This window comes from Scardinius erythrophthalmus (assembly GCF_964197995.2).
Source record: "Scardinius erythrophthalmus genome assembly, chromosome: 20".
NCBI lineage: Eukaryota > Metazoa > Chordata > Actinopteri > Cypriniformes > Leuciscidae > Scardinius > Scardinius erythrophthalmus.
The window spans coordinates 3,699,272-3,715,738 of NC_138240.1; the positions used below are offsets into that span (position 1 = coordinate 3,699,272).

Sequence of the window (16,467 nt, forward strand, 5' to 3'; positions counted from 1 at the left end):
CAGAAGTGTTACATTTTCTGTATAAAATGAACTGATAAAAATGTAGTCTTTTTTGGTATCTTTTTTTGGGGGATAATAGCCTATACATTTTGTATAAAAACTATACAAATTTTGTATAGTTTTGTTTGCTGTTCAGATAAACAATTCAAGACAATTTCAAAGTAAAATAAAATAAAACTATTAGCATTTATACAAATCAGTCTCCTTGCCTGGTCTATCCCTAATTACCTAATTAAATTTATGAAATAAAATAAAAGCTTTTGGGAAATATATTGTGTCGACAAGTTTTAATATAGCTGTTTTTTTATGTTTAGCAGCTTAATTTATTGATTTATTTATGAATATAGTGGGATAAAGTAAGTTATGGGTCTGATGTTTTAAATGATGAAACCATTGAACAATATAATATTTTTGATTAGGACTAATAATAATATTATTGTATAATACAGATGAAGATTATTTCATTTTTTTGTGACTTGTTGTATTAAACACAATGTGACTTTATATGTCAATGAAAATAAATTGAGGAATTTGAAAGTGTCAGGCCTGCTGGTCAATAAGTCAGATTTTTAAGGATTTCTCTTTTGAGAGATCTCATATTTAAATAGCCTATAATGGGGAAAATGATAACAAGGGAATATGTTGACAAATAATGAATTACTGGAAAGCATTTCTCCTTCACACACACTCAGCCCCTCCACTTCAGCATATGCAACCTCAGAACACCTGCCAGCAGCCAATCACGTGAATGGAAGCCCACAGGCTCCTCCCACTGAGTTTCTATGGTTGCCGTGGGTAACTGGGCATAGGCTGGCCCTCTACGCCTGTCATCCATAAATGAAGACCACCGGCAGCACAATGGATCCTGCTCTTGTGTGAGATCATTTGGTATTTCATGGCCTGGTTCTCACTGCATGGCTAATCGTTCTTTATTAATGTGAGCAAAAGGAGTGTTCACACTATTTGGAAGCATCTCATATTGTTGAATAGAATAAGACAATGTGATTGTGTATTAGGAACAACCAGTGAGCTGCTTTACAAGCTGAAACCAGCTCCAGCATGCAAACTACAAGCATGTTAGAAACCTCCACTTGCTCTTCTGAGTGTCTAAAATCACAGTGTGCATCTTGTAGTATCTGTGGATCTGGAAGGATGTTTGTTTACTGCCAATGGCAGTTGTCAGGCATTAGGAGGCAGTAATGTGCAAATTATCACTGACTAAATTTAGAATAGCATACTAACATACTGTTCCTGCACTATGTATACAAGGCACAATTTATCTAAATTATGCACCTCTAGTTTAAAAAAATCCAGTATAAATTTCATTTTATCCAATAGAATCTTTTATACTAATTAAATATTTGATTCCTAGAATCAGTGTAAATAATGTTCATTATTTACTCTTCTTTATTGATTTATCATACGATTAGGCGACAATTCAGATTAAAAATACAAAATAACTTTTTATTTTATGGGCGTGATTCAAATTAAATAGCCTATGCATGTCATGTGACCAGTTCTTGGGGTAACGCAAGTTACGTAATCTGATTACTTTTTCAAGTAACGTGTAAAGTAATGCATTACTGATACATTTACAACAAAATATCAGAGTTGCTTTTTCAAAATAAGTAACGCAAGTTACTCATCATTCATTTCACTTTTGTTGTGAAATGGCCTTTACATAAGCCAAAAACAGAACTGTTTTTTTGTTTTGTTTTGCTTACACTTTATTTTAAGGTGATGTAGTTACATTGTACTTACTCAAATAAGTATTGAGTAATATTAATTAACTACATGCACTTAATATAGAGTTAGGGTTAGGGGTTGGTTTAGGGTTATTTACTTGTAATTATGCATAATTCACTGTTATTACTATAAGTACATGCAGTAACGTGTATCTATGTCACCTTAGAATTATTTTTATTTATTTATTAAAAAACAAACAAGCAAACCCAGCCTAGGAGAGAAAAAGTAATGCAAAAGTAACATAATATAACTTTTTACAAAAAGTAGCCTAAGTAACGCAATTAGTTACTTTTTAGGGAGCAACGCAATAATGTAACACATTCTTTTAAAAGTACCTTTCCCCAACACTGCATGTGACAATGTAGCCCACTAAGTTCATTGTTACATAGTGTATAATATGCATTATTCTAATATTCCATATCAGACATGTTACACAAATGTTAAAGTGAGAATAAATTACTTCGAAATGCTCTTTTAGCAGATGAGATTCAGTTGCATTTTAAGAAATATAAACACGTTCGGAAATCACATGAAACTCTGTTCATCATTTTTTTATCTACTTTTAATGCAAACAAAACACGAGACATGATATACACAAGTGTCGTGAATTTATATTTTACAAAGGCAGGCAAAAATGCTTTGGCAAAAGAAAGCTTACAGCTCTGTCCATCTATGAACAGATTTTAGGAGAAAAAAAAAACAGGTTCAGAACACATGGAAAGATCACAGTAATCACTAAACAGACTTAAGTAAAGCTAATCAGCAGATACAGATCTAAATGTTACTGAATCTGTTGTGAAAATGATTCACAGTGAGTGACTTGAGTGACCAACTAACTAACTAACGCTGGTTGTGTTTTGACCAACCATCCAAATAAACAAAATAAAAGTTCAGCATGCATCAATTAAGGCAAGTGAAGGAAACATGGGGGAGAGGTTTTCTTTTGGCAGTGGCATAAAAGAGAACCATAAAAATAAGACAAAAATGAGCTAAATTCAGATTTTTCTGTAGGCTAATTTTTGTGAGGAACAGACCCACATTTAAACCATCTTCGCTTTAATTATTATTTTTATTTTTTTGCATGTGGTCACTGAGCTGTCTTATAGAAAAGAGCTTTGTGAAGACTTTAATGTTTCACAGAAGAAAGTCAAACAATTCTCAAAGTCATGAGAGCGAGTGACAGATTTCTCATTTTTGGGTGCACTATCTCTTTAAAAATAACGCCATTTTGATTGCATCTCTCACTGAAGCATTTGTTAACTTTTCATATTTAAAGTTTGCACATAACAGTATACCATGCGGTTTTCTGTACCTGTAACACATGCATCAGGACAGGAGAGACCACCAATCAGAGCGCAGGTCGCATGCTTGCCTGTCTGTGGAGACTTTTCACCAAATAAGACACAAAACCCCACATTCATAGTGCTCAACAATCGCATGCATTCACAGTTCACGCGCGAGTCATTCCATCAAACACACACACTCGTGCACCAGTAAATTAGCTCTCAGTCCATCGAGAACTTTCATGATGGCGGTAGCCTACTATCTTACCTTCAGAAATGGCAAGAAATATGGATGAATATAAACGTCAGATGAATGGAATATGCTTGAATGTGTTGATTTATTAAGAATTGCATGCAGGGACAAATGCATCAATGCCACATGTTGAGTGGATTGGTTACAGCCCTCCAAGTTGTAACATAGTTATAGGAAAAGTAGTTCAAAGGCCAAGTGTAGATTTTCAATTATTAACAACTTTATAGCATTTGACAAGAACTCAGAACTGTAATCAAATTAATTACTAGGACACCATTTCTGATACTTCCTAATTTGCCGTTTTGTGCCTTCACCGACAAATTCATTAAGGTGTTTTTTGGAGAATCGTACTGAACACCTAACGTTAATTTGGTGTCTTTTATGAGGCTTGATCTGAACAGGATTTGAGCCAATTTTGGCATAGATTGGGCAAATTTAGAAGGGTTATCCGTGAACAAAAAGGTGCAAAAATCCATTTAATAGCCAAGGGTGAAATCTGAGAAATTGTTCACCATAGTCTTCAAATTTGACTTGTATGCATCAAGTCATTGATCCATTACATGGTTTGACCAACATGCAAAGTTGTCGAGAGACAACTAAAATCTAGAAAATCTGGAAAATCTAGTTTGGCGGAAATTAAACCACTAGGATAAGTTCTTCTGGGCCATTAGGTTTAAATGATAAAGCTAAAGACACATGCTGGTCTTTCACATTTATCTATTTGGCAGATGCTTTTATATACATTGCATTTAAGGTACATTTTATTAGTGCATGTGTTCCCAGGAAATCAAACCCATGATCGCCATGGTTTACTGTTTGAACTGTAGAAATCCTGGAACAGCATTCTAACAAACCAATCACAATTTAAGAAAAAAAAAGAGTGTGTTTCAGTTAGGGGGCAATCATCATTTTCCCTTTTGATTTGAATGGTATTTGGTTAGAATTTGGACTACAGTACATGAAGCTTTTGAGACTGTCAACAATTCCTGGTTTATTAAAGCACTCTTAAGGTGAAACTGGTAGTTAAGAAACCGCAGAGGTTTCGTGAATTGATATAAAGCTAAAAATGAATTAAATCCTAGAAGTTTAAAATTAAAATAACATAAAAAATAAAAACAAACAATTACTATAAAAGAATAAATATTTAGTTTACTTGCATTTTACGAGAACATTTACTGATATCAGAGAACTGCGGTCATGCAAATGTGTTGTTACATTATTGAAATATTAACAAAAAAAAAAAAGTTGGGAATCTCTGCAGTATCAAACTGACTATTTGTTTAGTTCCACATGTAGATTAGTGCAAGAATTTTTGATGAATGAATATTGTAGGAAAAGTTAATGGGTTTCATATCACTTCCTAACTTGTCACATGGCAAAAGCAAAACAAATGAGAAATGTTCAACATGGACACAAACCAACAATGGAGAGACAACAAAAGAAAATATGAATGTCAGGGTTATATTTTAATATCAGTTCAGTTTTCCTCCAATACCAGCGAAATACAAGAAACTACATGTTCTTTGCTTCATCACTTCAGTCACGATTGGAATTCAAACGAAACACATTGTAGAGCTGTCAATCACGAGGGCCCCGCCCTCCAGTATCCATACTCATGATTAAAGCAAAAATTCAAAACAACAAGAGAAATAACAGAGAAAGAAAACATAATAATGTGCGTAAAACATCTCGTATGGTGATCCCACCCAACAGACCAGGCAGGGCTAGCTTATGGTATCTGACATGAGCTACATGAGCTATTCCATTCACAGTCGTCATGTCCGCCCCACGCAGGGGAAAACTAACTTGACCTCCGCCGCTGGTCCTGATGTGGATTCTCTGAACACACGCATGCAATGGGGCTCAGAAAAGGTGCAAACAACAAAACTCGAGGCACGGCTGAAGTGACACTAAATTGGCCTCTTGTGTTTCCACTCCCCCTCCGAGACAGCATGAAAAGCATGAAAACAGAGTAAAGAAGTAAAGTGTGGCACAATGACACAGACGGCCTCAATGCAAAGGGTGAGCTGTTATCTGGTTAAAGTAGCAGAGCTCTCACTGGACTATTCAACTATGAGGTTTCAAGGTCTTTTAAACACACTTTGCTTAGTAGAAGTGCTACTAGATAATGTGAGGGTGAAAAAAAATGTCCAGGTTATCTTTTTCCCCTAATTGGGGATAAATATATATATATATATATGTGTGTGATTATTATTATTGTTTTAATTATGACATTATTTCCATGACATTTTACTGTATTACAATAAATTAGTGTAATACATAGTTATGTATTTTATTAAAACAGCATTAATTTAAGGGCATAAATGTGTATAAATATTTTACAATTTTTTTTATTCACAATATGATAATGAGAACATTTGCTTAATTGTCATGCAAATAATACCTCAATATCTTAAACCTGGCTTAGGTCTCTTTATAAATTAGAACATAATCATGGGATGAAATATGAGCCGGACGTGTTCACAACAGATTTCATCTGTATATCGGCAAGTAAGTCTTCTAAACGAGTGGTTTCATCTGTAAAACGACACCACGTCACTTAAAAATATGTAGACGGAGTGTGGATCTGTTGTTTTGATATAAGTACGTAGAACAGCGTATTATACACAACCTTAAAAACACTATGACTAATATCAACAGGGTGTTCACAGTAAAATCAAAGGCCTTGTAAGGTGTTGTCAAAATGAAGACAAATAATCCACTCAAACCAGGCAGAGTCTGCGAGAAGTGCGAGGGACTCGTGTTGGGTTTGGCGGCGGAAACCCTTTGGCACGGAGATACACAGTCAGAAACTGCTGCGAGAAGGATCAAGGCAAAGAAGAGAGTGTAAGTGTGTGTAGCTTTCCTAGAAACTCTAAAAACAACTATAACCGGACCAGTTTGGCTCTTAAACAGATGTACGTCCATGCTGATCTCTTTAGCTTAAGGTCTTTTGATTAGAAAAACATGTAAATTTGTGATTTTCTTATGTTTTTATACTCTGCTGGGCTACACTTTATTTTAAGGTGTCCGTGTTACACTGTAATTATACATTGAAGTACTGAGTATTAATAATTAACCACATGTACTTACTATAGGGTTAGAAATAGGGGTTGGTTTAAGGTTAGTTGCATGTAATTGTGCATAATTTATAGTTATTACAACAGTAACTACATGTAACGAGTAACAATGACACTGTGAAATAAAGTCTGCTTGAGTTTTGTATCTGTCATACTGGATCTTAACTGAATATTCAGAAACTCCCAAAAACAGAACTGAGAGAAACCTATAAAGGTTTACATTCTACATAAAATAAGTCTTGAAAATAACTGTAACAGTCCAACATAATGCAGCAAGCGCACATTATGTAAAGAATGACTTCAAACAGTCTCATGAAGCGGTCGTTCTCCTATAGAAGTCATCGAAATGACTCTAACATGTGTTTATGATTCTGTCGCACATGAAGGGAAGTAATTCAAATGCACAGAAGTATCTCTCTAGAATGATTTCTCTAGTGTGAAACCTCACTACATTTCCTATTAGGAGTCAATGAACTCGATATAAAGATGGCACTATACTGTGTATCAGTCCAGTGGTACCTACAATTTCCCAAGATTCCTGGCCACACACCGGAGCACACAGAGACTCCATATTAGTTGCATATGTAATGCGTCATGCAGAAATAAAAGATAATATGCCGTGGTTTTAGTGATGGAGTAACAACTGGGGCTCTAGCTTGCGTCAGTGAATAAATCAGAACATGTCCAAATAAAAACATATAAAACATGTCAGTAAGCCACGGCGTTAGAGGGCAAGGAATTGCGACACTGATAAAGGTCAGAGGGGGTGATGGGAAACCAGGGAGAGAGAGAGAGAGAGAGATAGAGAGAGAGAGAGAGAGAGAGAGAGAGAGAGAGAGAGAGAGAGAGGAATCATCACGCGATTGGCCACCGCTGTGCCACGACTGCTCATGATGGGGCGTCCAGGCACTGGGGTCTGATCCGGTTTAAAATGAGCTGGTGGAGGGCGTAGTCAACCTCTTCCCAATGTAGACCCTAGAAAAAGAACATAATATTTGTATAATATAATATCAATACAGTAAATATTTAATACAAACAAACTAATGTTCAAAAGTTGGAGGTCGGTAAGATTTCTGCTCACCAAAGCTGCATTTATTTAATCAGAAATACAGTAAAAACAAACATTTTGTGAAATATTATTGCACTTTTAAATAGCTGTTTTCTATTTGAATATATTATAAAATGTAATTTATTCCTTTGATGCAAAGCTGAATTTTCAGCATCATTTATTCCAGTCTTCAGTGCCAAGTAATATTGTTAATTCATCAGCTTTTAGTTGGATATAAATGTATTGTACATGTATAGTTATACATACTGGAATAAATATAATAGATACATATACTAAATATATTACTATGAAGCAGCACAATTGTTTTCACCATTGATAATAATATGATATGTTTTTTTAGATGAGCAAATTAGAATCACATTAGAATGATTTCTGAAGGATCATGTGACACGGAAGACTGGAGTAATGATGCTGAAAATACACAGGAATAAATTACATTATAAAAAGAAAAAGTTATTTTAAATTGTAATAATATTTCAAAATATTTCTAATTTTTACTGTATTTTTTTTTAATCAAATAAATACAATCTTGGTAAGCAGAAGAGGCTTCTTTGAAAAACATCTTACCGCCCCAAACTTTTGAAAGGTAGTGTATGCCCACCTACATTTACATAATAACGCATATTCAATATTTGGCATCTTGGTGGGGATGTTGTTGCTCGTTTCAGATTGGTTTACAAGTAAAAGTCATACAGGTGCAGTAGCCGAAACAGAGGGTCAGGGCATGTAAAACTAAATTACGACTTTCTGGTGCAGGAAACCTTGATTAACATTATAAGTGCAATATACAAATGCACAAATAAATACATTTTACCTGCCAAAACGGTTTTAGTCCTTAAATTACTTGTACATGTAAGACCATGTCATTATATCATTTCTTAATAGTCTCAGCATGCATCAACTTCACTGCAGCTATGTTCATATGTTGCTCTGAAGTGATTATTGTGAGACGCACAGGTTGAGCTGGTACAGTATATGGTGTTTGTGTTAGCACTCACCCCAGTCCCAGAGCCAGGATGTGGGTGAGCAGCAGCGAGGGCATAAACATTTTGAGGAACTCAGCGGAGAACACGCCCCCTTTCTTCATAGCACCCGTCTTTCTCATGCTCAGAGACACCGATCCAGAACGCTTCGGGTGGCGGAAGTGGAATTCCCTGTGAGCGGATAAAGAGAACCATTATGCTAATGTCTCACTTAAACTGCAGAACACTTTTGTTAGCACCTTACTGAGGGCTAATAATTTTTTTTATAAAATAAAAATCTAAATAAAAACATAAATAATTCAAAAAATTACTTTAATTAAATATCAAAATAAAATATAATACATTTTAAATAAGTAAAAACAATTATTTTAATTAATATATAATATAAAACAAATAATATAAAAAAATTAAGAAAATAAGAAAAAGGTTGAATTCCCTTTGAGCGGTCAATCTAAACTGCAGAAAACTTCTGTTGTGAGCTTGGTACATTACTGAGGGAATAAAATAAAATAAATAAATGTAAAAAAAAAAAAAAAAAAAAAAAAATATATATTATATATATATATATATATATATATATATATATATATATATATATATATATATATATATATATATATATATTTTTTTTTTTTACATTTATTTATTTTATTTTATTCCCTCCAATAATATTTAAAATAAAAAATAAATAAAATAAAAAATATTTTTCTGAATTAAAAATATGTTTAAAATAAATAACAAATATTTAAATATATAATATATATAACATTATAATATTATAATATTTAACATTATGTTTAAAATAAATAAAATAAAACTAAATATTTATTGAGAATTTTTTTAAGTCATCATGAAATCAAAATTGACCCTATTTAATTCTTAGCGCACATTATTAGTCTTGAGGTGAACAATTAATCCATGCAAGATACACATAAAATTTTTTTTGTTGTGATAATCATTAATCAAAGTCTGAAAATTTGCTTCCAAGTAAAACCCCGGCCTCTATTCAATACTCTGTTTCACTTGGAGATACGTCACAAAACGGAAGTTTTCTGGTTCACGGGGACTTACGGGGGCTATTTTTAAGAAATACATAATATTTAAAATCAATCAATCAATCAAATATTTTAAATTGAAAATGATCAAATAAAAGAGAAAAAAACATTTCATTTTCAAAGAAAATAGAATGTTTTATGAATATAAAATAAGTATATTGGATTTGTTTAGAAATGAATACATTTTCCATGTGGCAATATGTCACATATGATGAAACTGTGAACATACACACAAAATGGTTTAATATTAGTTCTTACTTCGGGGGAATGTTCTCTGGTCGACTGGACCAGTCTGCCACCCAACTCTCCCCTTTATTCATGAGGATATCATCCTCCTTGTCCCTCTCCAGACTATCATCATCTGACTGAAAGAGATGAGAAAAGACGGCACTCGTTAAGGTGTGCTCCTTAAATAACAGTACTATGACGCTAGATCACTGTTAAACAGTAGTTCAGTAATGACTCTAGATTACGGAGTACCTGACAGTCTCTCTCGCTGGGCATCTCCACATCAAACATGATCTGCCCCTCATCCTGGTCAGGACTGTGTGGTCGTGGTGGGCTGTAAACACACATCAAAGAAAACTAAAATACAGATCAGAGAAAACAAACCAAATCAGACGTCTGAATCATGTGTGGAGTGAATTACACCGTATTGAAAGCTGCAGATCTAAGAATAAAAGTGCTCAATCAAACCTCTGCACATGTGGAAACTCACAGACCTTTTAAAAATATATATATTTTAGTTTTAGTGAACTATAATAAAGTGCAAAAAGTCCGGTTTCAGAAATAAAAATTTCATTAATTTTCTTCATAGGGAAATGGATTTTGAATGATAACTTCTAAACCTTCAAAGACAGCCCTACTGTGAGCGAAGGGGTTGTTAATCGATAGCATTTGCTTCAGAAGAAGACGTCAGCCTGCATTATTTCAACTTAGTTTTAAAATCATTGCGTTTAACAGCAGAATTCGTGGTTGGTCTCCCAACACTCTCAAAATATTTAAATATTTCAATATATATGCATATTTTGCATGTATATTATGGCTTATAACGCTTTAACAAAGACTCTATAAAATCCCTATGGGAGAAATGAATGGAAAAAAAACTTCCGGAACCAGAGCTGCTAAAAAGGGGGCGGGTGCTATTGCACTATAGAGCTGGTAAGTCCCGCCCCTTCCGTAAAACCCCGCTGGACCTCAAAGTTGAAAAATCGTCAATGCACGTGAATGGGAGAAAATAATTATTTTCTGGTCCCGTTTGAATTGTGCCATGAATGTGAACATATGTTGTCTGTTGTCTTTCATGCTACAATTTAGTGGGTAGAAGTTTGATACGGTTAGACTTCGTGTGAGAGCACTTTGTGGACTACAACTCTTCGCTGCTTTCGATGCGTTTGAAACGTCAACACCACTAGCACACGGACACTAGCTCATGGATCCCGCTAAACATGGCTGTGTCTTTGGTGCACTTCACCGCCTTCTTTCAGGGAGAGGATAAAATCGTTGAGGTTGGCGAAAACCCCGGGTAAGTCAACTTTATGGGGTGACGTCACATAGGCAACATGTAGTCTTTCTCGTTGTGTCTCTTCCACAACTGCTAGCCGAAGAATCATACCATATACTGTCAAACTCGTAACATGAAAGATTATATAAAAAATTCACAGACAACATGTTCACATTCATGACACAATTCAAACGGGACCAGAAAATAATTATTTTCTCCCATTCACTTGCATTGACGGTTTTTCAACCTAGAGGCCCAGCGGGGTTTTACGGAAGGGGCGGGACTTACCAGCTATATAATAACCCTGGTTTGGTGAGTAGCCCACTCATTTTTAGCCAATCAGAAACATTCTCTTCCTGTCAATCATTTTGAGTGTTTGAGTTTGAAGAGCAAACCTGTCATACCTATTGCAGGATGAACTGCTGGGGCTGGACTCGTGTTGGGCATCCAGCAGGATTTTCTCCATGTCTCCGTTATGGATGGAGGAGGAGGAAGGCACGTGCTCCAGTCCTCCTGTTAGGACCTCCTCTTCCTCCTGTACGGCCTCCAGGGCCTGTGGAGCCTGGGACTCGCCTTGGTTCCCATTCCCCAGCAGAAGCAGCGAGGGCAAGCTGGCGTTCTGCTGCTGAGTGTTTCCGTTCATCTCCAGCTCCACCCAGGACCCTAAAAAGACAAAACAGTCATTAGCATCAGCTCCTGCTCCTCCACAGTTCCTGCATTTAAATGGGCGTAGTTTGATTTTAATCCAGTGAAATAATTGAGTCTTTCATGAGAGTTTCTAACCTCTCTCTAACCCTTAGTGTACGTGTTCGCTGGTGTGGAGCTGAGCGGGCGTTTTCAATTCATTCTCTAGGCAGACTCATTCAGGGGATTGTGGGATTGACATCAGTACGCTATGAGAGAATGCCTTCATTTTAAGCAAATGGGAGCCAAAAACACACACATTTTGCTCAAAAGTGAATATGAGACTGGCTTCTAAGAACACACATCCTCTGTTGACCTGGTGCAAACATGAGACACGTATGCGTCCCACTTGAACCCCACTGTTGCTAGGCAACACAGAGATCCACAGACGGGTCCCATGATGCTTTAATAACATGATGGAGTGATGGGATGTTGCTAGGCATTGTTTTGTGGCTGCTATGGTGTTCTGGGTGGTTGGTTTCAAGTTTCTGCTGTTGCCCCAAACAAAATAGGTGTTTTTAAGTAAACTCTATTAAAGGGATAGTTCACCTACTCACCCTCATGTTGTTACAAACCCGTAAGACTTTCGTTCATCTTTGGAACACAAATTAAGATATTTTTAATGAAATCTGAGAGATTTCTGTCCCTCCATTGACAGCGCAAGTCAAGCCCCAAAAATGTAGTAAAACCATCATAAAAGTAATTCATGTGACTCCAGTGGATTAACACCAATTTTATGAAGTGACGCGAGTGCTTTGTTTGCACAAAAAACATAATTTATTAAAACCACATTAAACCACTTTATTTACAAAATATTTACTTACAATATGATGTTTTTTTACTATGTCTCTTTACATCCTGATAGCAATCACTAAGTTAAGTGGTCTAAATGTATTCATAAGTATATATAGCCTATAATTTGTGGAAGGCAAATGACCATAAAATGGTCGTCTAAATTGAATGGTATGATGTCGTTTCATGCTATGCAAAGTTAGACAGACGTCAGTCACCGAGTGCCACAAACGAAACAGCAGCCGCCTTATACAGTTCCTCCAGACAACCAGCTTATGCTGCGTTCACGGCGTCAATATAGAAATGAACATCAACATCGAAATGAATCTGCAGCAGTCAGGTGGTACAGGCCAGTGCTCTTTAAGTTGTTTATGTTTATCATTATTGTAATGTTATGTGCTTTGAGGCATGAGGTAGTTTAACACCGTCTCTCGTCTCATGACGCTTTGCAAACTCTGCTGTGCGCGTTCATGTTTTGAAGGAGGCATGGTTTATGCTTTCTTGTGCTTTCAAAGCTATTGCTAGCCTCTCCGAAAATTGCCTAGATGCCTACCCTACCTTTAAAAAGGTCTTAATTTGTGTTTCGAAGATGAACGAAAGTCTTACGGGTTTGGATGACATGAGGGTGAGCAATTAATGACAGAATGTTAATTTTTAGGTGAACTAACCCTTTAATTTAATCATTATCACAACTAGCCTTTTAAAACATCAAGGGAAATAATCAACAACATTGCAGCACTAATAAGCCAGCATCCTGTTTAAATGAGCATGTCTGATCATCTTATTATGGCAAAATCCTTCACTAGAGGCCAGCCCGCAACAATGAACTCTCGTATTTGCCCACAGTTATGGGCACATTGCCATGGGAGGCTATTTTCCACCGGCTCTTGTTGTCACACTGCATCACAACAAACCTCAGACTTCCCACAGACTTGCATTGAAGAAGGGACCCAAGCCATATCTGGAACCACGTAGTAACCACCATAACAACTGCATAGCAACACCTTGACAACATGCTGACGAGTTCCAACTCACATTCTAAAAAAAATATATAAAAAGGCCACTAACTTGGCCACATCCTAGGCCAAAACGTGATGAATGACTGACTATCGATGTGGTAAAATATTCAAATGAATGCACAGATATTATAACACACCAGCTCTAGTTGCACTGATCCTGGAGCAGCTCTAATGGAATTCACTGCAGGGCAGGAGCGGGAGGAAGGGAGGGATTATGTAATCTCTGGCACATCAAACCACTCGCTGCTTTTCCTCTCCCATCCCCCCGCTGTGTCTGTAACCCAGATCTGTCTGTGTGCCACAGACGCTGAGAAACCTACTATTCACCACCACTGAATGATAACTAGTAAACAGAAGGACTCATTTTAATGAGTTTGCACCATCTGAAAGCTCTCTAGAAGACAGAGTGCACCTCAAAAGCTATCTGATTGCCTATCTAGACAGCATTTTGGGCATCATAGGATGTATACATGCTGTTTAGGTAGGCAGGCAAAACACTAGGTTTATGATTGTAAACCGGGTAGGTAAACAAAGCCAGAATCATTTTACCACTGTAATGTGACAAATTTCCGAGTGCAATAGAATATTCAAGAATGATTGTAGGATGGGACTTGATTTTATACATCAGGAATTGATTGGATGGTGAAAAGTGAGATTTTATATGAGGAGCTGAAAAATAAGAGGGCTTGATGAGACAAGCTGAAAAGAAAAAGCTGAAAAGATCACAAAATATATATATATTTTTCTTCAGAATAACGTGCATTGGTGAATTTACACGACAAGAACATGAAGGTGTATTAAAGGTGTAATAAAATTGCATTTTCTTTTTTTTTTTTTTTTTTTACACATCATGTTGACTTGTTTGGACATGTTCCTTGGGGCTTCTTGAAAGATTCCAGATGGTTTCAGAGATACTGTCACCTGTCAAATCACATGATGGACCTTAAATTACTTACGTCACTTTACAACTAGTGCAACCAGTATATGCATTAAATATGAATTTGAATATGCGTTCGTTCAGCTAACTAATAGCATCTAACAATAGCATTCTTCCAAAGAAATTACCCCAAAAATAAGCACTTAAGCCTGAGCACACTTATACATTCTCCACGTTCTATAACATTTGCAGAAATATGCATAAATGCATTATGAAGATTCATCTACTTTATATTAAAATCTACAATGCTTGTGCAAGAATTAAGAGTAATAGTTAATATTTGATTCTAGAGGATGCAACTATATGCACTCCAAACCATATATTGTTATGCACAAACAAACAAAATAAGGAAATATGGGTTGCACTTCACTTCGTATGTGCAAGTGCAACCAATGCAATTGTTCAGAGGTACAGAATGAATGCGAAAAATGAAGAAAATGTGCTGAGGTTTGAGGTCATCTGACCAGTAAATCTGGCCGCTTTGAATACACAAAGATGAAAAAAGAGGGGGAAACAACACAGGAAAATGTCTCAATATAAGACTGCCATTTTCAGGACAGGGCGGGCAAACACAACATTTACTAAATTATTTCAAATTAACCTTTGTGTTGACTTAATTGTGGTATTCTGATAAAATAAACCAACTAATGAGATTTCAGTTTTTAAAAAAGATAAAAATATAATTTATTCAATATGGGGGGGGGGGGGGGGGGGTTGCTGGGTATGAAGTAATGCTTAACTGGAATAACCCAGCTACTAAAACAGAATGGAGCATACAATGAACAGTAAAATATTAAGGCCATAGCCAGTTAAATTAAGCCGAAATAAATTAAGCTCTCCTACAGTTTCATTAGTTATTTACACGCCCCCGCCTCCATTTTTCTCAGTACCCCTCTTCGCTTTGTTTTGATATCAACGTAGCCCCGCCTCCACGGCGCTCGAACTTAAAATCAACCTAACGGTTGGCTAACGTTCCATCAATCATTAAGAGTCGCCAAGCAACGCCAAATCATTAATTCTCATTCGCTCTCGCGTTATGACGCCATCTTAATCTCCCGCCCTTTAACCCCTCCCCTAAGAGAAAGGAGGAAATTCCAGCCATTGAGCCAAGTGAGACAATAGATGTTGCATAACAGCGTTTTAAAGCTCCATAGAAAAATAAAACGTGCACATACAACAGATTTAAAGCGACATTAGGATCCCTCCCGACTTTTCCCTGCAGAAACATGGACGGGGTTTTACCGTTGAGTCCCTGTTCTTCATTGTTGTTGAGCTGCGCGGCGGCTGTGGTGGACATGTTGCCTCTCCAGTCACTCGCGTCCCCTGCTCGTGAACGCGCGCGTGCTCATTCATCTGCGGCCCCTGAATGGCTCCACCTGAACGCAGGCGCGACGTCATCATTCAGAACATTAATTTCAATAACATTTACTAAATAAATTAAAAATGCACAAAACAGAAGTATAGGCAACAGAAAATTATACTTCTGTTTTGTGCATTTTTAATTTATTTAGTAGATGTAGACATAGATGGACAGACAGATAAATATAAAAGATAGATACATAAATAGACAGAGAGATCAATACAGTTAAATAGACAGACAGACAGATTCAAATATAATGATGGATACAGACAGACATATATAGTTTAACAAATATATACAGTGAGGAAAATAAGTATTTGAACACCCTGCTATTTTGCACGTTCTCCCACTTAGAAATCATGGAGGGGTCTGAAATTGTCATCGTAGGTTCATGTCCACTGTGAGAGACATAATCTAAAAAAAAAAATCCAGAAATCACAATGTATGATTTTTTAACTATTTATTTGTATGATACAGCTGCAAATAAGTATTTGAACACCTGAGAAAATCAATGTTAATATTTGGTACAGTAGCCTCTGTTTGCAATTACAGAGGTCAAACGTTTCCTGTAGTTTTTCACCAGGTTTGCACACACTGCAGGAGGGATTTTGGCCCACTCCTCCACACAGATCTTCTCTAGATCAGTCAGGTTTCTGGGCTGTCGCTGAGAAACACAGAGTTTGAGCTCCCTCCAAAGATTCT

At 36.3% G+C, this 16,467-nt stretch overlaps 1 protein-coding gene across 1 annotated transcript; it reads right to left on the minus strand.

The window, feature by feature from the left end:
* Positions 1-4,729: 4,729 nt before the first annotated feature.
* On the minus strand, positions 4,730-15,730 carry bnip3la (BCL2 interacting protein 3 like a). Its single transcript, XM_081348098.1, has 6 exons — positions 15,648-15,730; positions 11,378-11,636; positions 9,950-10,031; positions 9,728-9,834; positions 8,430-8,585; positions 4,730-7,337 (listed from the first exon to the last, which is right to left on the minus strand). Exons 1-6 carry the CDS (start codon positions 15,700-15,702, stop codon positions 7,289-7,291), a joined length of 708 nt encoding a protein of 235 aa, XP_081204224.1. The 5' UTR covers positions 15,703-15,730; the 3' UTR covers positions 4,730-7,288.
* Positions 15,731-16,467: the final 737 nt, after the last annotated feature.

What these genes read in the sequence shown, in the direction of transcription:
- bnip3la (XM_081348098.1), bottom strand. Translation starts at nt 15,702, where the DNA reads ATGTCCACCACAGCCGCCGCGCAGCTCAACAACAATGAAGAACAGGGA. An exon ending in AGCAGTTCATCCTGCAATAG is followed by an intron (nt 10,032 to 11,377) that starts GTATGACAGGTT and finishes GTGTGTTTACAG; the next exon opens with CCCACCACGACCACACAGTC. An exon ending in CCAGAGAACATTCCCCCGAA is followed by an intron (nt 8,586 to 9,727) that starts GTAAGAACTAAT and finishes ATCCGCTCACAG; the next exon opens with GGAATTCCACTTCCGCCACC.